This window comes from Panthera uncia, chromosome D1, assembly GCF_023721935.1.
Source record: "Panthera uncia isolate 11264 chromosome D1, Puncia_PCG_1.0, whole genome shotgun sequence".
Taxonomy (NCBI): domain Eukaryota; kingdom Metazoa; phylum Chordata; class Mammalia; order Carnivora; family Felidae; genus Panthera; species Panthera uncia.
This window is the reverse complement of record NC_064808.1, coordinates 276036-294327: the sequence shown is the minus strand read 5'-3', so window position 1 is coordinate 294327 and position 18292 is coordinate 276036. Positions and strand designations below refer to the sequence as shown.

At 64.4% G+C, this 18292-nt stretch overlaps 1 protein-coding gene across 1 annotated transcript; it reads left to right on the top strand.

Annotated features, from left to right (window-relative positions):
* The first annotated feature begins 4351 nt into the window (after positions 1 to 4351).
* On the top strand, positions 4352 to 16554 carry DUSP8 (dual specificity phosphatase 8). Its single transcript, XM_049641391.1, has 6 exons — positions 4352 to 4712; positions 6489 to 6627; positions 11394 to 11560; positions 12009 to 12168; positions 12644 to 12767; positions 13017 to 16554. The coding sequence occupies exons 1-6, from the start codon at positions 4482 to 4484 to the stop codon at positions 14071 to 14073; spliced, it is 1878 nt and encodes a 625-aa protein (XP_049497348.1). The 5' UTR covers positions 4352 to 4481; the 3' UTR covers positions 14074 to 16554.
* Positions 16555 to 18292: the final 1738 nt, after the last annotated feature.

The window sequence follows — 18292 nt, the reverse complement described above, 5'->3', positions numbered from 1 at the left end:
CAATACCTCCCGCTGCAGGCAACGAGGGCCCCAGGAGAGTTGCTGGGTGGCTTCAAGTCCCCTGCTGCCCTGGGCCCTTGGGAAGGCTCCTGTGCCCCAGAGGCTGCCTCCAGGAACAGTGGGTTCCATGCATACAGATGCAGAGAGATGCTTGAAGTGATCCTCTGCTCCAGGTCCCTACCTGGAATCCTCTCCTCTCCAGCTGAGGCTGACCAGCTGGTCCAGATGTTTCCAGTGGACAGAGAGCCCAAGGGGCCATGAAAGCCAGTGGGTGCAGACAGGAGAGGAAGCAGAGCCAAACCCATAGCAAGAGGAACGTGGGTCAGACTCTGACCACGAGGACTGCACGGGCTGAGGCCACCTCTGCCTGAACCCGTCCAGGCAGTGACTGGTGGGTGCCCCGGGATGGCCCAGGTGTGTGGCATGGGGCACAGTGACCAGAAGTCCTGCAGATCAGTAGGACTAGAACAAGCCAGGAAGGAACAGAGGAACCTAGATTTGTAGGGTCCCGAACATGCCCTCTCAAGGACCGACATGCTGGGACCTCCCACCCCAGGCTCTGCCCAGACTCCTATGACCTGGGGGTGCAGGGCCCCCACCCCACCGTCTCCCAGGCACACAGCCTCCCCAGACCAACTTGGCTCTGCTTGGCCTTGCCATTGGCTCCTCCCGGGCAGAGTAAAGGCCAGCTTGGGTCCCGTTGCATTCACCTCGGGGAGAGGGGGTGGGGGGGGGCGGGTGAGAGCATTTGGGGATCCCTGATGAGAACAGATGGGGGTAAATGAGCTGAGCTGGTGTGAGCCCCCTACCAGTCTCTCTCCTGGCCTCTCAGTTTCTGCCTCCAGAGGTGCCCCTGGTCACAGTGAGCTGGACACATCAGCATTGTGGGTGCCCCCGCTGCCAGCTCTTCCCTAGGGCCTGCCTATGTGTGCCAGGCACCACTTGAGTTGGAAATACCATTCTGAGCGAGAGCCACGGGCCACCCATGGCAGACAGTCCTGACGGTGGTCTCCGGAGGTAGTGAGTTCCCCATCACTAGGTGCTGAGCAGAAGGTACCCTGGCGAAGATGCCTTCTGTTGGGGGTCTTCTGGCCACACGTGTCTCTTGCTCAGGGACAAGAGGGTGCCCCGTGGAGGCCCTGGGAGCCAACAATGTGACAAGATCTTGGAGCTGGCTTCTGGGGTTTCAGGGGATTTGGCACGCAGAGGGCACACCGGTGACCGCGTGCATGTGCACACACATCTGCGTGTGAGCGATTGCATGAGGGGGTGGAGTGGGTTGTGGGAAAGAGGTGAGCACTGTGCGGACAGTGTGCAAGGGGGCACGTTCCGACTCACGCGGCAGTGGACACGCAGCACAGAAGCCAGGCCGCGCTGTGTACCTGACCTTTCAGAGGAAGGGGGCTGCCTGCGGCCTCCTAGGCGGTGCCCAGCCAGGTGGGGAGGGGCCTCCTGCCTTTGGACTGAGAATTGCTAAGTGTCCTAAGCAAGGAGCCCTTTGACGGGGGTCTAGGGGGCTGTGCCCCCCTCCCACTGGCACCCAGCCTCTGGAATAGCAGGTGATGGCTGCTGTCTCCCCTCAGTTCCCAAGAGTGGAGTCTGGGCTGTACCTGGGGCGGGTGCTTGAAACTGGGGAGGCCCAAGAGCCTGCAATATCTGTTTTCCCTGTGCCCACCTGGCCCATTATAGCCCCACTTACCTGCTCAAGACTGTCCTAAGCTTTCTCCACCCCCGACTGGAGTTCTGGGCTCGGATCCATAGCACGACAGGGGAGGGTCTGCCCCCAGGAGCTTTAGCCCCGAGGAGGCCCTGAGAGGTCTGGCAGGAGGTGCACTTGGGCCAGACCGTGGCCCCTTGAAGGCTTCCTGGAGGCAGAAGTGAGGTGCTCCGTGGGTGCCCTTGGCAAGAAAGGTTAGGACCCCGTGGAGCAGAGAGGGGAGGGCCTGGAGGAGTGTCACCCCGGGGCTTTGGGACTCGTAGGGACCCGGCCCCCGGTCATCCCAGGCCCCAGCTCCTGGGCACCTGCAGGAAGCAAGGAGCGGGCCCTGCCGTTCTGCAGAGCCAGCCTGCTCTGTAGCTGTGCCGCAGGACCAGCGTTGCCTGGCACCTCCGTGGTTGCCATGGCAACGACGGAGGTGCTAACTTGCTAATGGGTCCCCCTCGGCTGCAAATAACAATACTAGAGCAGTTCACGGCCGAGCTGGAGGGTTCCCTAGGGGCTGGGGCTGAGACCAGGTACTGGGCCTGGGAGCCCAGCGGCTCCCCCTTCCAGCCCCCGGTCCCTGTCCTGCAGCCCAGCTCAGCTCCTCCACACCCTCCTCTCATCCTGAGCCCGCCTCCCTGCCTGTCCTACGGCCCTCAAGCTGTCCCGAAGCTTCTCAAAACACCTCATACAGGAATCGAATTGGGGACCCCTCATCACCCAGGTGGGGGCACCCCTCAGACGGGCCCCCCTGGGCAGGTGGGGAACCCCCTTTGCAGACAGGCCCCCGCCAGCAAGCGAAGACCCCCCTCAGCAGGTGGGGCGCCCCTTTTGGCAGATGGGCCCTTTTGCTGTTGAACTGGTTTCATACGGCCCTCAGGATGACCAGCAGCCCCAGCTGCACCCCTAGGCCCTGCCCCCACAGTGGAGGAGCCCGGGTGCCTGCCTGGGGAGCAGGGTGTCTGTGAGTGGTATCCCAAGGCCCCGCCCGCTGACCGGGGCCATCCCGGGCACTTCCCTCTGGGCCAGCAGACACGGTCTACACCTGCCGTGCTCCTGTTTCTCTGTGAAGTCTCCCACCCACACCAGCCTGGGAGCTCACCTGAGGGGGTGGTCCAGAAATGGCCGCAGCTGCCACTGTTGTCCCCAGGGCCATCATCACTGAAGTATGACAAGTGTCCTCAGGGGGCCCCGCCGCAGCAGCAGCTGCAGCTGCAGGTTGGGGGCATGCTGAGGGGGTCCCCTCTCTGAGCTCCAGGGTACGTCTGTGCCCCAGCCTCTCCTGTGTCCGAGCTGGGTGGGGCTGTGGTAGAGGGAAGGTCCTGACTGAATGGCAACGGTGGAGGCCTTGGGTTCTATCCAGTGTCCTTGGTGTGACCTTCGACTGGTCCCACCCCTCCCCTGAGCCTCGGTTTCCCCCCTTCAAAGGAAACTCATCATCCTCACACTGTGTGCCTCCTGGCAGGCTGTGAGGCTCGGTGGGCCTAGAGAGAGGCCGGTCCTGGCAGGCGACACGGCAGATGGGGCCTCGCAGGCAGGACGAGGATGGGAGGCATGTGGCAGAGGCTTAGCACCAAACCCACAAGAGGGGCCTCTGCCCCGAGATCTGGGGTCCTTGTATCCCCACCTACCTCCTCCTCAGGCCGAGGGCCCTTAGAGGCCGTGCTGAGAGTCCCCGCACCCCGAGAGTCCCCACATATGGGTCACCTACTTTGACTTTCATCTTTAGGTGCCACCCATCCACCCCACCCTGGGACCTCCCAGCCCCCAGAAGGGTCCCTCTAGACCTCAGGACTTCACTGTGCCCGGAGCACACCCGTGCTGCCACCCCCATCCCATGAGCGTGTGGCGCACTCCTGCAGGGGGACAGACACTGGCCCCACATGGCACACACTCAAGCTCGCTCTGCAGAACTGGGACAGTGGCAGTGGCAGAGGAGCCCCACCTCCACTCCAAGACCCCTCCAGCACCTGCCCTGGCACCTGCCTCAGGAACCCACGGATTTGTGGAGGCAGCCCCAATGCCACCCCCGTTCCTCGGGGCCAGATTATCAGCTTATGGAGAGATTGTGCAGCATGGGGCCACAGAGGGAGGGTATGCCGGGCAAGGAGCATGTTCTGGACCCCTGCCTTGCCCAGAGTTCTGGACATTAGGAAGATGTGCAGGCCGGGGAGGGTATGCATCCTCGCAATGGGTGACAGAGCCTGAAGGCAGGATGAAGTGTTCTGGAAGCAGTGAGTGTCCATGATCCCGAGGGCCCAGGGGAGGCGTCCTCAGGCCCGTCCTGGCCAGCCAGCCCAGTCCAAGCCCTGAGATCCTTCCCTCTGTGTTCCCCCATCTGCCTTTCTGTGTCCCACTTAGAAGCTGTCCCCATGACCTGGACAGTGCAGTGCTGGGTAGGACCGCGTACAAACACTCTCAGCCCAGCGGGTCACAGACTCCACCCCACTTACCTAAGATGTTAGGGGGCCTGACTTCCGTGGAAGAGCCAGAGGGGATGCTGGTTTATCCCAAGAGAGGAAGGGCCTCTGTGGGCACATGTCAGGTTCAAACCCCCTGGTCCCCCTGGGTCTCCCCACGGGCCCTCTGAGGCTGGCCCTGCCCAGGGAGCTGGCCAGGCACCCACCCTGGGGGCCTGCAGCACTGCTGACCCTTTGCCTCTCCCTGCAGGTCTGGCACCATGCCCGGTCCCTCCGAACTCTAAGCCACAGCCCCGGCCACCGGAGCAGCCTCTGTTCCCTTCAGGGCCCACCCCCTCCCCACTGCCCACTGCCCCACCATGGCTGGGGACCGGCTCCCTCGGAAGGTGATGGATGCCAAGAAGCTAGCCAGCCTCCTGCGGGGCGGGCCTGGGGGGCCACTGGTCATCGACAGCCGCTCTTTCGTGGAGTACAACAGCTGGCACGTGCTCAGCTCCGTCAATATCTGCTGCTCCAAACTGGTGAAGCGACGGCTGCAGCAGGGCAAGGTGACCATCGCAGAGCTCATCCAGCCAGCCGTGCGCGGCCAGGTACCTGACACCCTCCCTGCTGCGTCCACCCAGTCCCTGGGGCTGGTGCCCCCCCCCCCCCCGCTGCCCCCAGGGCCACCCAGTCCCTGGGGCTGACTGCCTTCCCACCCAGGCCCCCGTCACTTCCGGAGGCCAGGACAGAACTCACCAGCCAGGTACACAGGAGCTCTCAGCTAACCCCAACTGGGCTCCTTGGGCCAGAATGTACTAAGCCATTCCAAGCCTCGGGCCTTGTAGGCGGCTCCCACACCTCCTCCCTGAGCTTCCTCTTAGGGTGCACAAATGCCTCTCCCCAGGGAGGCCCTCTGCAGATACCGTCTCCCCAGATACAATTCATCACCCCTCCCTTCCAGAGCCTGCTGCCCTATCTGGGTCCTCACTCAGCCCTCCGCCCCTGGCAGAGGTCTCCCCTCATAAGACAGGGCCATGTCCCTGGGGCCCAGTCCAGGGCTCACAGAGGGGCACTGAACAGATGAGCTAGGTGTGACCTTGCACAGGGGCATGGGGCGGGCCGGGGGTGGGGGGGCACAGGGAGGCCGTGGACCAGGATGGCAGCTGGGGAGGCATGTACTGATGGCCATGAGAAGTCAGAGGAAGACAGGAGGGGTGGCCAAGAGGCTCACACTGAGAGGTCCTGTCCCCAGCCCCCAGTTCTTTCCCCTCTAGAGTTTTTGAATGACCCAGAATTCTCTCTGGGCCCTCCCCCGAGAACATCCCAGGTCACCTGCGGTGGACAGTCCTGGCACCGTCAGCCAGGAGCATCGAGTCCAGCCCTGGAAGGGACCCCTGGCCCAGTGATCTGGGAAGGCAGAGGCACCTCCAGTGTGGAGAGTGGCATGCCCAGCGGCCTGGAGCTGCGGGAGGGGTCTTGGTCACAGGCCCCGCCTCAGCAGAGCTGGATGTGAGAGGACCCAGGTGGCACAGCCGCTCGTGGGGAGTCCCCCCACCCACCCCCCAAGGCCAGAACAAGCTCCCTGCAGCCTCAGTGAGGGGAATCCGGTGATTAATCACCCCCAGCGAGGACTCCCTGCCAGAGCGCAATCCCATTGGCTGCTGGTGACATCATCCAGCCTAGGGTTGGCGGCTCAGCTGGCTTAAGGGCTGAGTGTGCTTGGGGGGCAGGGCATTAGCCACTCTGAGCAGAAGCTGCTGAGCATCTGGTCCCCAGGCAGGGCATTTGGGGTGGGGGGAGGGCACGGAACCCCAACTTCGAGTTGCTGCCTCCTGAATCCAAGGTGGCTCTTGTGGCAGTCCTTTTCCCATCACTGGCTGGGAAAGAGGGGAAGGGCCCAGGCCCAAAGGCATCCCACCTGCAAAAGCCCCAAAACGTGCCTCCCGGGGACCCTGGGGACAGTTTTCCCCTTGCCTCGGTCGCCCTGAGGGTGTCCGTGCACCCCTGTCCCTGTGGGCACCTGTGTGTACCCCTGAAGACCCTGTTACATTCACCTGCATCTCTTCTACGTGGACGTGGCCCCCAGTGGACACCCATAAGTGCTCCCTTAGCTCAGATGCCTGTGCGTGAGGACACGGCATTAGGACAAGCGTCCCCCGTTTCTGCCTGCTCCGAGGGCCTGCCTGTGCGGCTGTGGGCGTTGCTACCTGTCCAGGTGTGAGCTGTGCAGTGGGCGGCTCAGAGCCTGCCCTTCCCTCGAGGCAGCAAGGTGGCCGAAGCCCCTCCCTGCCAGTGCCTGACAAGCCACAGTGGGTGGCAGCCGGGGATGGGGGCCTCCGGCAGGTGCCCAGCAGTGCCCTGACCTCTGCCCTCATGGCTCCCAGGTGGAGGCCACAGAGCCGCAGGACGTGGTAGTCTATGACCAGAGCACACGGGATGCCAGCGTGCTGGCTGCAGACAGCTTCCTCTCCATCCTGCTCAGCAAGCTGGACGGCTGCTTCGACAGCGTGGCCATCCTCACAGGTGAGCTCAAGGGACAGACCCAAGTGAGGGGGCTGGGGGGCACCACTCTAAGCTTGGCTGTGCTGGGTGGAGGCGTCCGGGGAGGCAGAGTTCTGGATCCATCTCTGCTCTTTTTCCTAAGCCCAGAGACCAGCGACCACAGGGGCAGTACTGGGAGGGGCGCCTTCTCAGTAACCCCGGAGTTCTCTGAGGCTCCGTTGTCCCCTCCCCTGGACCCCCACGCTTCAGAACCCCCTCGCACATGGGCCTCCCGCCACCACTAGCAGGTGAAGAGGTAGACAAGAGGAAAGCCCTAAATGCCAGCTGTAGCAGGTGCGGAGGGAAGGGATCTCTGACCCTCCGCCTGCCTGGGAAGGGAGACACGGGCCCCATCCTCCGCAAACCCCAATCTGAGCACCCCTGGTCGCAGGCAGGGAGTGCCTGTGAAGGCCACGGCCAACACGGACGCCTACTTGACGATGACTCTGCCTGGGGGCCAACAGGGGTCCCTATAGGGCTTCCTGTTCCCCAAAAGCAGCCCAGCCAGCCTGGAGGCACACACGTAGGTGTGCCCGACGTGCGCGCACACACACACACATGTTCCGAAGTGGTTCTTGAAGATGCCTTCCCCCCGTGGGCAGGGGCTGAGGCGCTTCCTGTAGAACCCACCTCCCAGAGGTGGCCCAGGTCCCAGGGCTGGGTTGACCTGGTCTGTCCCAGGGATGCACACCCTCCCTGCCCGGGGCTGGGGCGTTTGTGGGTGCTCCCGCCCCTGACCTCTGCCTGCCAGGGGCTGTGGCAGGTGGACGGAGGACATAGAGGGCTGAGAGGGTGTTGTCCCCACCTCACACAGCCAACAGGATGTACATTCAGCCTGTCTGCCCTGAGTGGCCCTCACATGCAGGCACCCCATGGGGTGGTCCCAGGGCACCGGGCTGGCCCTCTGGCACGGGCCCAGTGGCAGCATGGACCGTCAACGTAACCTGAAGGCTAGAGCCAGGCCGCTCAGGGCAGACCTTTTGGAGGAAGTACCATATTCTGAAGGGTGTTCAGGTGGGTCAGCATCGTGTGCAGGTGTGCACACTGCCTTCTACACATGTCTGGGTCTACACGGTCAGAGGGTGTCTACATCGGTGCCTGCCCCGGGAGGCTGGTGATCTGTATTTGCTCGTGTGTGTGTGTGTGCGTGTGTGTGTGTGTGTGCATCCCACCTTGGTGATCCCAAACTTGTGTGGGTGGGCTGTGGGACTTGTGTGCATGTGTGTGAGCTCTGGGAACCACAAGCCACAGAATTGCAAACTCTGATTCAACCACTGTCCCCTGGGTTCACTGTGGGGGCTGAGCGGGTAGGAAGAAGATAGAGAGGATAGAGAGGCTCTGGGCTTTTTAATGGGTAGCCTGGGCGGAGGGGAGCTCTCCCAGGGCCCAGCTGGGAACTCCAGCGTGCACACGTGTGTGTGTGTGTGTGTGTGTGTGTGCCCGCCCGCATTCACGCACACACGTCAGTGTGCAGGCGCACACTCTCCAGCCAGGAGCGGGAGCCACCAGGCCCTTTTCTGGGAGTCAGAGAAACTGGTCTTAGAGCAGCACCCTCCCTTACCCCCAGGCTGCCCAGGAAAGCCCAGAACCTCTAATGGTGGGTCTCCTCTGGAGGCTGGGGCCCCTCACCCAGCATGCAGTGGGGCAGGCTTAGGCTGGAACGTGCCAGGAGCACTCACTTGGGACCTGGTTGTGCCCCGCTTGTCTCGCTAAGCTCTTGGGGCTGCCGCCCCTTGCAAGGTTAGAGTATTTGCACCCATTTCACTGAGGGCCAAGCCAGGTAGAAGTTATGACCCACCATGGTATGAGAAGGGCTCAAAGTGACACCGAATCAGGACCCAGACTTGGGGACGGCCTTCTCACCTTGCCCACAGTCTGAGGCCAGAGCAGCCCCGGAGCCAGTGAGAACGGGAAGGCGGGAAGGCGAGGCTCAGTGGGAAGGAGGGATGCGGCCCGGCCAAAAAGGGGAAGTGACTTTCCAGGATCACCAAGATCACAGGGGGAGAGGGGGTCTCAGCAGAGGCCAGAAAAGGAGGACCCCACCCCTCCGTGGGTGGGGCTGAGGAGCGCTGAGAGGTTGGCGCGGCTGGAGGGCAGGGAGATCCCTCTCCCGGGACAGCGGAGGCTCTTGGAAGCATGAGTGGAGCGGTGGGGCAGGCGCCCTGGGGTCCGGAACCGGCTGCTGTGACCGCTGCCCTCCCCGCCCCCTCCCCCCAGCAGCTCGGCGGTGACGTCCGGCGGGGCGGGGACGGGAAAGGGAGCCTGGCCCTTTAAGCGGCGGGCGGCCCTCGCCCCGGTGCGCGTTGCTGCGGAATGCGGGCTGGTGATGTCGCGGCGCCGGGTCGGTGCGCCCCCGCGGCCCGACTCCGCGCGCGCCGCCCTCGGACCCTGGCCGGAGACCGCGGCGGGAGCGGCCCCTGCGCAGAGGGTGCGCGGAGAGAGGATGGGTGGGTGGGGACCCTGCCCGGGGCGCGGGGACCGCGGGGGGCGCGCGGGGGTTGCGGGGGGTGGGGGGCACCGCCCGCATCTGGGCAGGAGAGCCCGAGCATTGGGAGCTGCGGGCGGGGGCAGGGGCCGAGTGCCCGCGGAGTCGGTGGAGTTGGTGCGTACTAGGCATGAGCTTTTGTGCGAATCCGAGATTCCATTGTGAGGCGCAGCCAGCTGGGAAGCCGTGAGGCAGAGGGAGGCGGGTATCCCTCCCGAAGGAAGGTGCCCTTGGGGACGCCTAGGGGATGGGGGCGCCTCCCGGCTGCCAAGAGTGCCAGCACCTGCAGAGGGTCCAGGCCCACTGCCACGGATTCAACCCAGGACGGCCCCAGAGCCTGGGCTGGGGGTGGGGGTGGGGGCGGCTGAAATCACTGGAGGGGCCCGTCTCCAGCTCTGCTGCACCTGACATGTATAGGGGGCTTGTAGGGGTCACTACCAGAGGCTTGGCTGTGGTTTGGTGGGGGGGGTGGGGGGTGGGGGGTGAGTCCTGTGGGGCTTTACTTGAGGAATCGCAGTCAGGTCTGGTAAGTCTGCGCCTGTGCAGAGACCCCCCTTTGTGCAGGACGTTCCTGGTGGAATGCAGCCCCCCCACCCCTCAGCTTAGGCCATGTCACCCAGAGAGTGGAGAGCAAGGGAGGCTAGAGATAGCAGAGATGAGCCATTAGAGAGATGCTGCAGACCTTGCCCTCCTGGGGTGGGGGGCACCGTCATCCAGCAGGAACATCCAGGGGCCCCCGGCTCTGAAGGGTGAACAGCAGCCCTCCCCCAGAACCCGGGCCAGCTTTCACCTGTGAGCTGTGTTGTCATGGGTGCTGACGGTCACCCACTTCTCCCTGTCCGGCCAGCAGGCTCGCGGGGACGGGACAGCTCCTCCAAGGCTCGTGCCTGCACTCCCCCCAGCCTGGGGGCCCCCCATCACCATGCCCCCCCCCCAGTCAATCCTTCGCTGGGGTCACAGGGAGCACACATGGCAGGCACTCTGGTTGGAGGTTCGTACAAACTGGCCACTGATCTGGGCTACGGGTGAAGGCCAAGGGCACCAGGCATCTCTGTCCTGGGAAATCAGCCAGGGCTCCCTCACCAGCTGTTGCTGCAGACCCGGAAAGAGCACGGGGGTCTCTTGGCCTGCAAACTCCCCTCACTCCGCGGCCTCCTCCAGAGCAGTGAGGTAGAGCGCGGTCCAGTTGAATTCTGAAATGGACCAGGCCACGGAGAGCAGAGAACGTCCACAGGGCTTGTGTCCCCGTAAGTGTGGTTAGCCCCAGGGTGCAGTCTCACGCCGTCCCACCGAGTGCTGGCGATCACACCGGGTGTGGGCAGGTGTGTTCTCAGTGTTTCTTCGCAGTCACTGTCTCCTCTGAGCTTCACAGCTACGCCATGTGGCAGGCAGGGTGCGGAAGCAGGCCAGAGGCGGAGAGAGCTCTGCCCGCGGTCACTCACGGACTCAGAGACGTACTCGGGAGGCCCCCTCAGGTCTTTCAGGCCAGCGGAGGGGCTCCTTCCACTGACCTGTGGCCTGGGGCTTGGATGTGCAGGGAAGGCGGCAGGGCACATGCCAGCCACGTGCAGAACGTGGGCCCGCTTGCGTGCCCTGCTTGCGCACAGCCCCTGGGCTTCCCAGCTCTCAGCCCAGCCTCTGGTGCTGCCTTCTGGGCAGAACGGAGCCCTAACTAGAGCACAGATGCCCCGCGGGCTGTGCCGATTCCAGTAGGTGATGTCATGCCCAGGGGGAGGAGGGCCCCTCAGAAGCCCTTGCCTCCTGGTCCTGGCACCCAAGCTTGGTCTGGGGCTCCCGGCCAACTAGAGCCAGGGAGGGATTGCATCAGCCCAGGGGGAGAGGCAGGAAGGCCGGGGCTGGCCCCAGGCCACGGGTACGAAGGAACCACACCCTCAGCAGGAGCTTTCCGTGGCATCCGAATGCACCCCTGCCTGGGTCCTGCACGTGCTAGACTGGCTCACCACCCAGACCCCACATTTACGGGCATCACAGCGGCGTCCTCAGTGCGGCCAGCTGCTAATTAGCCTGAGGAGGAATGTGGGCGTAGGGGCGGCCTGTATATGTGTGGAGCACACACCTCCACCTGGTGAGAGCAGCCCTCCAGCACCCAGCACGGAGGCCGGGTGCTCAGGCCAGAGGCCCACCCAGGGGCCTCCCTCTGGGCGGGAGAGTCCAGGCTGGGGGAGGCTGAGAAGTAGTGGTGCTCGGGTGCCCCAGCCAGCCGACCGCCTGACCCACGTCTCCTCCGCTCCTCCTCCTGCAGGGGGCTTTGCCACCTTCTCCTCCTGCTTCCCCGGCCTCTGTGAGGGCAAGCCTGCTGCCCTGCTGCCCATGAGCCTCTCCCAGCCCTGCCTGCCGGTGCCCAGTGTGGGCCTGACCCGCATCCTGCCTCACCTCTACCTGGGCTCTCAGAAAGATGTCCTGAACAAGGTGTGTGCACAGCTGGGGCTTTGGCCGTTGGCCGGGGAACGAGGCAGGAGCTCAGAAGCAGCTCCGGGGCTGGTCTGGGGGAGGAAGGGAGCCGACAGGCCACGCGGGGATGGATGCCCAGGTGCGGGAGAAGCACGGGTTGCGGGCGCGAAGACCCAAAGGGGCTGTGGCAGGACCAGAGCAGAGACGGGTGGAGAAGCAGCTCCCAGCCCCTCAGGCGGCGGAGCCCACATGCCAAACTGCTGATGTCACTGGGCCCCCGGCCAGCACTGAAAGAGTCCCGTGTTTTAAAACTGTGACGAGGGAAGAGGGTAAAGCCACCGCCCGGGCAACCCACCTCAGGCCGTGGGCGGGGCTTGCAGAGGCTCTCCTCTCCGGGACTTGCCAGGACCCGGAAGTCCGGTCCAGCGGCACCCCCGTGGTCTGACCTGTCCTCCTGTCCCTCCAGGATCTGATGACCCAGAACGGAATAAGCTATGTCCTCAACGCCAGCAACTCCTGCCCCAAGCCGGACTTCATCTGTGAGAGCCGCTTCATGCGCATTCCCATCAATGACAACTACTGCGAAAAGCTGCTGCCCTGGCTGGACAAGTGCATCGAGTTCATCGGTGAGGGGCGGCCGCTCCGCTGCCTGTGCTCGGGGGGGGGGGGGGGGGGCAGGGGGCGGGGCCATCGAGTGCACCGTGAGGGGCGGGCGCACTCCTGCCTGTGCTTGTAGGGGGGCAGGGGCGGGGACAGGGGGCGGGACCATCGAGTGCATCGGTGAGGAGCGGGCGCACTCCAGCCTGTGCTCGTGGTGGGGGGGGCCAGGGGGGTAGGAGTCTCCAAGAGGAGGGAGGAGCGGGCGCTCTCCTGCCTGTGCTCGTGGTGGGGGCGGGGCGGGCGGGCAGTGGGGGCAGGAGTCCCGCAGAGAACAGCATGCAGGAGGCGGGAGGGAAGAGCTTGCGGTCACCGGTCACCGGCCTGAGGTGGGGCTGGGGCTGTTGGCGGCGGGGGGGGGGGGGGGGGGGCGGGGGGGGCCCCCCCCCCCCCCCCGGGTTGGGGGCCCCAGGCCTGACCCCGCCCCCACGGCTCCGCCTCCAGATAGAGCTAAGCTGTCCAGCTGCCAAGTAATCGTCCACTGTCTGGCCGGCATCTCCCGCTCTGCCACCATCGCCATCGCTTACATCATGAAGACCATGGGCATGTCCTCCGATGACGCCTACAGGTAGCCCCGTCTTTCTTCCCTCCCGTCTCCCCCCGCCAGCAACGGAAAGGCCCTGGCTCGGAGGGAGGGAGAGGCCCGAGCAGGGGGGGGGGGGTCGGGGGGGAAGGGGCGGGGGGCTCCAGCACTCTCCGGCGGGCGCCTCGGCCGCGCCACGCCCCCAGCGTGGGGGAGGGGGAGCGGAGGGAGACAGGGAGGCCGTCCGGGTTGGCAGGGAGCCCCGAGCCAACACAGCCTCTCTCCTTCCCGCAGGTTCGTGAAGGACCGGCGCCCGTCCATTTCGCCCAACTTCAACTTCCTGGGCCAGCTGCTGGAGTATGAGCGCAGCCTGAAGCTGCTGGCCGCCCTGCAGGGTGACGGGGCGTCCCACCCAGGGAGCCCCGAGCCCCTCCCGGGCCCTGCGGCCCCACTGCCGCCGCTGCCACCACCTACCTCAGAGAGCGCTGCCACCGGGAGCGCGGCGGCCAGCACAGTCAGGGAGGGCGCGCCCGGCGCGGGCGGGGAGCTCCCCGCGCCTTCCTCCAACCCCGCCACCAGCGCGCTGCAACAGGGCCTTCGTGGCCTGCACCTGTCCTCCGACCGCCTCCAGGACACCAACCGCCTGAAGCGCTCCTTCTCGCTGGACATCAAGTCGGCGTATGCCCCGAGCCAGCGGCCCGACGACCCCGGGCCCCCCGACCCTGGGGAGGCCCCCAAGCTCTGCAAGCTGGACAGCCCGTCGGGGGGCGCGCTGGGCCTGCCCTCGCCGGGCCCCGACAGCCCGGACGCGGCGCCGGAGTCGCGCCCGCGCCTCCGCCGGCGGCCGCGGCCTCCAGCCGGCTCCCCAGCGCGCTCCCCCGCGCACGGCCTCGGCCTGAACTTCGGCGATGCCTCCCGCCAGACTCCGCGGCTCGGCCTCTCGGCCCTGTCGGCACCCGGGCTGCCCGGCCCCGGCCAGCCGGTGGGCCCCGGGAGCTGGGCGCCGCCGCTCGACTCTCCGGGCACGCCGTCGCCCGACGGGCCCTGGTGCTTCAGCCCGGAGGGGGCGCAGGGCGCCGGCGGCGCGCGGTTCGCACCGTTTGGCCGGGCGGGCGCGCAGGGCGCGGGGGGCGGCGACCTGCGGCGGCGAGAGGCGGCGCGGGCCGAGGTCCGGGACGCGCGGACCGGCTGGCCAGAGGAGCCGGCCCCGGAGACGCAATTCAAGCGCCGAAGCTGCCAGATGGAGTTCGAGGAGGGCATGGTGGAGGGGCGCGCGCGCGGCGAGGAGCTGGCCGCCCTGGGCAAGCAGGCCAGCTTCTCGGGCAGCGTGGAGGTCATCGAGGTGTCCTGACGGCGGCCGGGGACCCGGCGCCCGGCGCTCCGCTGCCCTCTGCCCCCTGGTCTGGGCCGCCAGCAGCCGGGCCTACTATAAATATATATTATATATAATGCAAAGAAAGGTAAATGGTTTTACTGCGATTTTTATCGAGAAGTAAATATTTCGATTTTTTTATTTATTTAAGCTGTTCATTCTGGCAATGATTTGGCAACAGTGCAGGCGGTCCTCGGAGCTCTATTTTTACTGTCTGGTATTTAAACTGAAACACCCGTTTCTAAGCAATATGAGGCCACCTTCAGTCCCGAGCTGGGGTGCCAGGCCTGGGGTCCCCTCCCTGCCCCCTCCCTCCCCCAGGAAACACTGCTGACCGTTGCAAAGAGGCTGCCGAGCTTTTGTGCACTTTTTACATAAGAAAAAGGGGGAAAAAGGAGAAAAAAAACTTTGCCACAAACTGAGCCTCAGAACCTCCCTGTCCCTCCCCGCCCCCTCCTCTCCACTCCTTCTCTTCTGCTCCTGTCTCAGGCTCTGCACCAAAGCCTAGGTGGGAGAAGTGTGCCAGGAGCTGGGGTGTGGCGGAGGAGGCTCTGCCGGCTGGAGGCTCCCCCTCACCTGCCCTCCTATTGCCCCCCCTCCCCCGCCCCATTGCCTGGTTGGTGTTACAGGCATTGGGCCTGCAGAGGCTAGGGTGTTCAGAGGGGCTGGGGATAGAACAGGGTAGGGGCGCAGTGAAGGGGGCTCTTGAGTGTCAGATGCTGTGGGTCCCCAGAGCAGGAATGGAGGTAGAGTGCCCCCCCCTTGCCTGAGCCCAGGTCCAGTTTCGTGGGTTCAGCAAGGCTGTTGGGTAGACGCTGCTCCCCTCTCCTCCACTTTGCAGGTGCCTCCAGCGCCACCTGCCAGGTGGGGGAAACAGCTGGAGTACAGGAGCTTGGCCCCTGGGGCAATCAGGCGGGAGGAGCTGGGCTAGCCAGTGCTGGCTCCATTGGTCAGAGGGCAGATGGATTTAGAGTCTTGTTCTGGGCTCTTCCTGCACCCAGCCCCAGGCCCCAGGTCAGACTTGGAATTCAGGTATGTTCCTGCAGGTGGGGCGGTGGGGAGGGCGGGGGGGTTCTCCACGAGGAGCTGGCTGCCTCGCAGCTGGAGGAGGCAGTTAAGCACCAGTCAGACCCTTGTGCTTCTGGGGGTGGGGGTCCTCAGCTTTGATAAGGACCCCTGACTCAGGCAGGTGCAAGAGGTGGCCCCCAGTCCTGCCCCTGCCCCTTGGGGTCCTTGGAGAAGAGCAGCTCCTGTACTCCCCTTTCCTGGGGAGCACTCACCTCTGTAGCCTCCCTGGGGTCTTCCACGTGGTGTGCCGGGGAATTTTTGGCCCGAGTGGGCCAGCCTGGTGGGAAAGGCAGGGAAAAACTCCAGCCACCCCCTGCCCCACACCCTGTCAGGTCACAGGGACCCACGGCTTTTGGAGGCAGGAGTAGATGACCCCCAATCTTCAGATGTCCTAGAGTCTAGGGGTGGGGGCTGGTCACCTTGGGAAGAGGCCAGGGGCTTGGTAGGAGGGGTGGCTGGGGGGGACGGAGTCCTCAGGCAGCGGCCTCTGTGGCTGTTTCTTCTGTTTGTTCTTCTGTTGACCTGCAGCTCTGTGCACCTGCCATCCCCCCTTTAAGCAAAAGTCCTTTCCGGTTCCCTCCGTCCCCACCCCATTCCCCAAGAAAATAAGCTATCATTGTTGTGTTTGCAATCTATGGATTAGAGGTTTAAGTATTTATTATTATTGGTTTATTATTATTATTATTGATTATGTAAATTTGCCTTCTGTCTGTCTATCGCGTTGGGTTTCTGAGGTGACCCTGGGTGTGGAGGATGCACTGGTCCCCGCCTCCGCGCCCCCACCCCCGTGCTGTCCAGGAGACAGTGGTCTGGGGCCACTGGTTGGGCCCCAAAACTCTGGAGGCAGGTCCCGCGGTCCCGGTCCTTTCCTCCCTCTGCCCTTTCTCAGGGCGGCCAGCATCTCTTGTGACTTCTGTCCTGAGGTGTGGGGGGCTCTTGCCCTTGAGGCACGGGTCACCCCAAAGCAAGCAGCTGCACTGGGGGGAGGTCTTGTCTCGGCCACCCCCTCTCCTGTCCTGGGGGGACCGGGCCCTGGCACAAGCCCCTCCCCGGCCACTTCCACGCACTGCCCAAGGCGGGGCGGGGGCCGGGCCCCAGCCCTCTCCCAAGTCTCTCGGCCCTCCTCCCCTCCCCCATACCTCCCCACCCCCCCACTCCCCCGGCCCTGGCATTGGGGGTTGCCCCACATTGGATCCGCCCCCTCCTAATATTTGCTGGAAAGTCCAGCGGAGGAGAGGTGGCAGGTCCCCCGCATGGCTCCTGGTCTCTCTGGACTGGGTAGCCCGCCCCTGCCTCAGAGCCCGTCCCCCAGCGCGGCCACACTCTGCTCCCCGACCTGTCCCCTTCTTTTGTATTTGGAAACGACGTGTTGTAATAAATCCTGAGATGGATGTTTTCTCCATGCCTCTGGTTGCCTCTTTCTTCACGCTGGTGGAGGGTGGAGCAGAGATGGGGCAGTGGCCCCTGGAGGCGTCCGACACCACGGTGCTGGGGATGGGCCCACAAAACCCACTTCCCGGGGCTCACGGTCCTGACCCAGAGGGCAGCTTGGGCCTGGCGGGGGAGCCGTGCCGGAGGAGCGCCCCCTTGTTTGCAGTCACATCCCAGGGAAGATCTAAACACCTCAGAACTACGTCCAGTAAAAACTCAACCCCTTCCCATCCCACTCCCCAGGCATAACCCCTGGAGTAGCTCGCCGCTTCCCTGCAGCCCTCGTGTGCATGCCAGCGGGCGCACCATGGACACACCACACGATGGCTTTCCTTCCCAACAGAAATGGGGGTCTAGCTCTAGAGCGTGATGCAGCTAGCTTTTTAATTATTATTCAAATAATTTGTTGAAGGAATACACACGCGTGCTACAAGGACCAAAGGCCCCCACGGGTATCTGGTGGAAGGCACCGGTGCGACTCACCCACGTTCGTCCCCAACCACTGGGTTCCCACCAGGGCGGCCGGGCTGCTACGGCTTACGTGTGTCTGCGCTGACTGCAGCGGGACGAGTGCCGGCTGTGGCCTCCGTCAGCCGCGACAGCCCGGGTTGAGGTTACTCCACCCTGTGTGGTCACAGCCACAGCTCCTACCATTCAGGCAGGGCTCTCCTGGGACAGATTTTTAGACAGGACTCCTCTGGGTCACTCCAACGCTCGCTTGGCCATCACTATAACAGCAGCCCCTGGGTACTGAGCTCACTCTGCCAAGCATCGCTCCAGGTTATTTCCCGGGAACGTATCTCCCCACGTCCAGGTGAGCGGTCGGACCGATCGGTGACCTCACAGGGCATCGGACCCTTCTCGTGGGCCTGGCCTGCTTATTCCTAGGGACGCTTCCCAATTTCCAAGCAGCAGAGAGCCCAAGCCAGTGACACAGGCCCGACCCGCGTGGGTGCGTGTGAGCACGTGTGCGCGTGTGTGCGTGCAGGATGCGTGTGTTTCAGGAGCCGGGAGAGAAGAGGAAGCAGGAGGTGGGGGGGGTGGTTGCTGAGCTGGTCCCTGTCTGGGGGCTGCCAGAGGAGGCAGGGTCCTTGAGTCCAGCATCCTAGGAGCCCTCAAGAGGCTGAAAGCTAGAAGCCTTGGGCTGCCGCTAAAGCAAGGCTATTTTTAGCTCAAGAACATCTATTTATAAGTCTGGCAGCCCCTTGGAGTCAATAAAACCAGGACTGGAAGAAAGCTGTCTCAAGCACCGCGTGGTCTCTCCCACTCTCCCTAAGGCAGGAGAGCACCTGCAGGTACAGGAGGCAGGGTGATGGGGCCTCTCCCAGGCTGGCCGGCTGGGGCACAGAAGGCCAGAGGACACTGGGGGGGGGGGGGCGGGGTGCATAAGAATTCAAGCGGAGTGGGGGACGCCTTTTGCCAAGTTGACCAGGCAAGGGGAGGTCAACTTGCCCAAGAGCTGAACCAAGCAGGTAGTGAGGCCAGACCGGAACACCGGTGGGCTGGCCTCCACCTGCTCCTGGCCACACGGCCCGGTGCCCATCACAAGGGGTCTTCTGTAAACACTGGGCGTCCTGCCGGCTTCTGCCTCTTGCTCCCCTGCCTCCCTAGGTCAAGAGCTTCAGGCTCTTGATGGGTCTTGTGTGGGTGAGTTGACTGGTCAGTAAAGGCCCAGACTTGTGTGGGTCTGGGCCTGTGG

What these genes read in the sequence shown, in the direction of transcription:
- DUSP8 (XM_049641391.1), top strand. Translation starts at nt 4,482, where the DNA reads ATGGCTGGGGACCGGCTCCCTCGGAAGGTGATGGATGCCAAGAAGCTA. An exon ending in CAGCGTGGCCATCCTCACAG is followed by an intron (nt 6,628 to 11,393) that starts GTGAGCTCAAGG and finishes CTCCTCCTGCAG; the next exon opens with GGGGCTTTGCCACCTTCTCC. An exon ending in TCCTCCGATGACGCCTACAG is followed by an intron (nt 12,768 to 13,016) that starts GTAGCCCCGTCT and finishes TCCTTCCCGCAG; the next exon opens with GTTCGTGAAGGACCGGCGCC.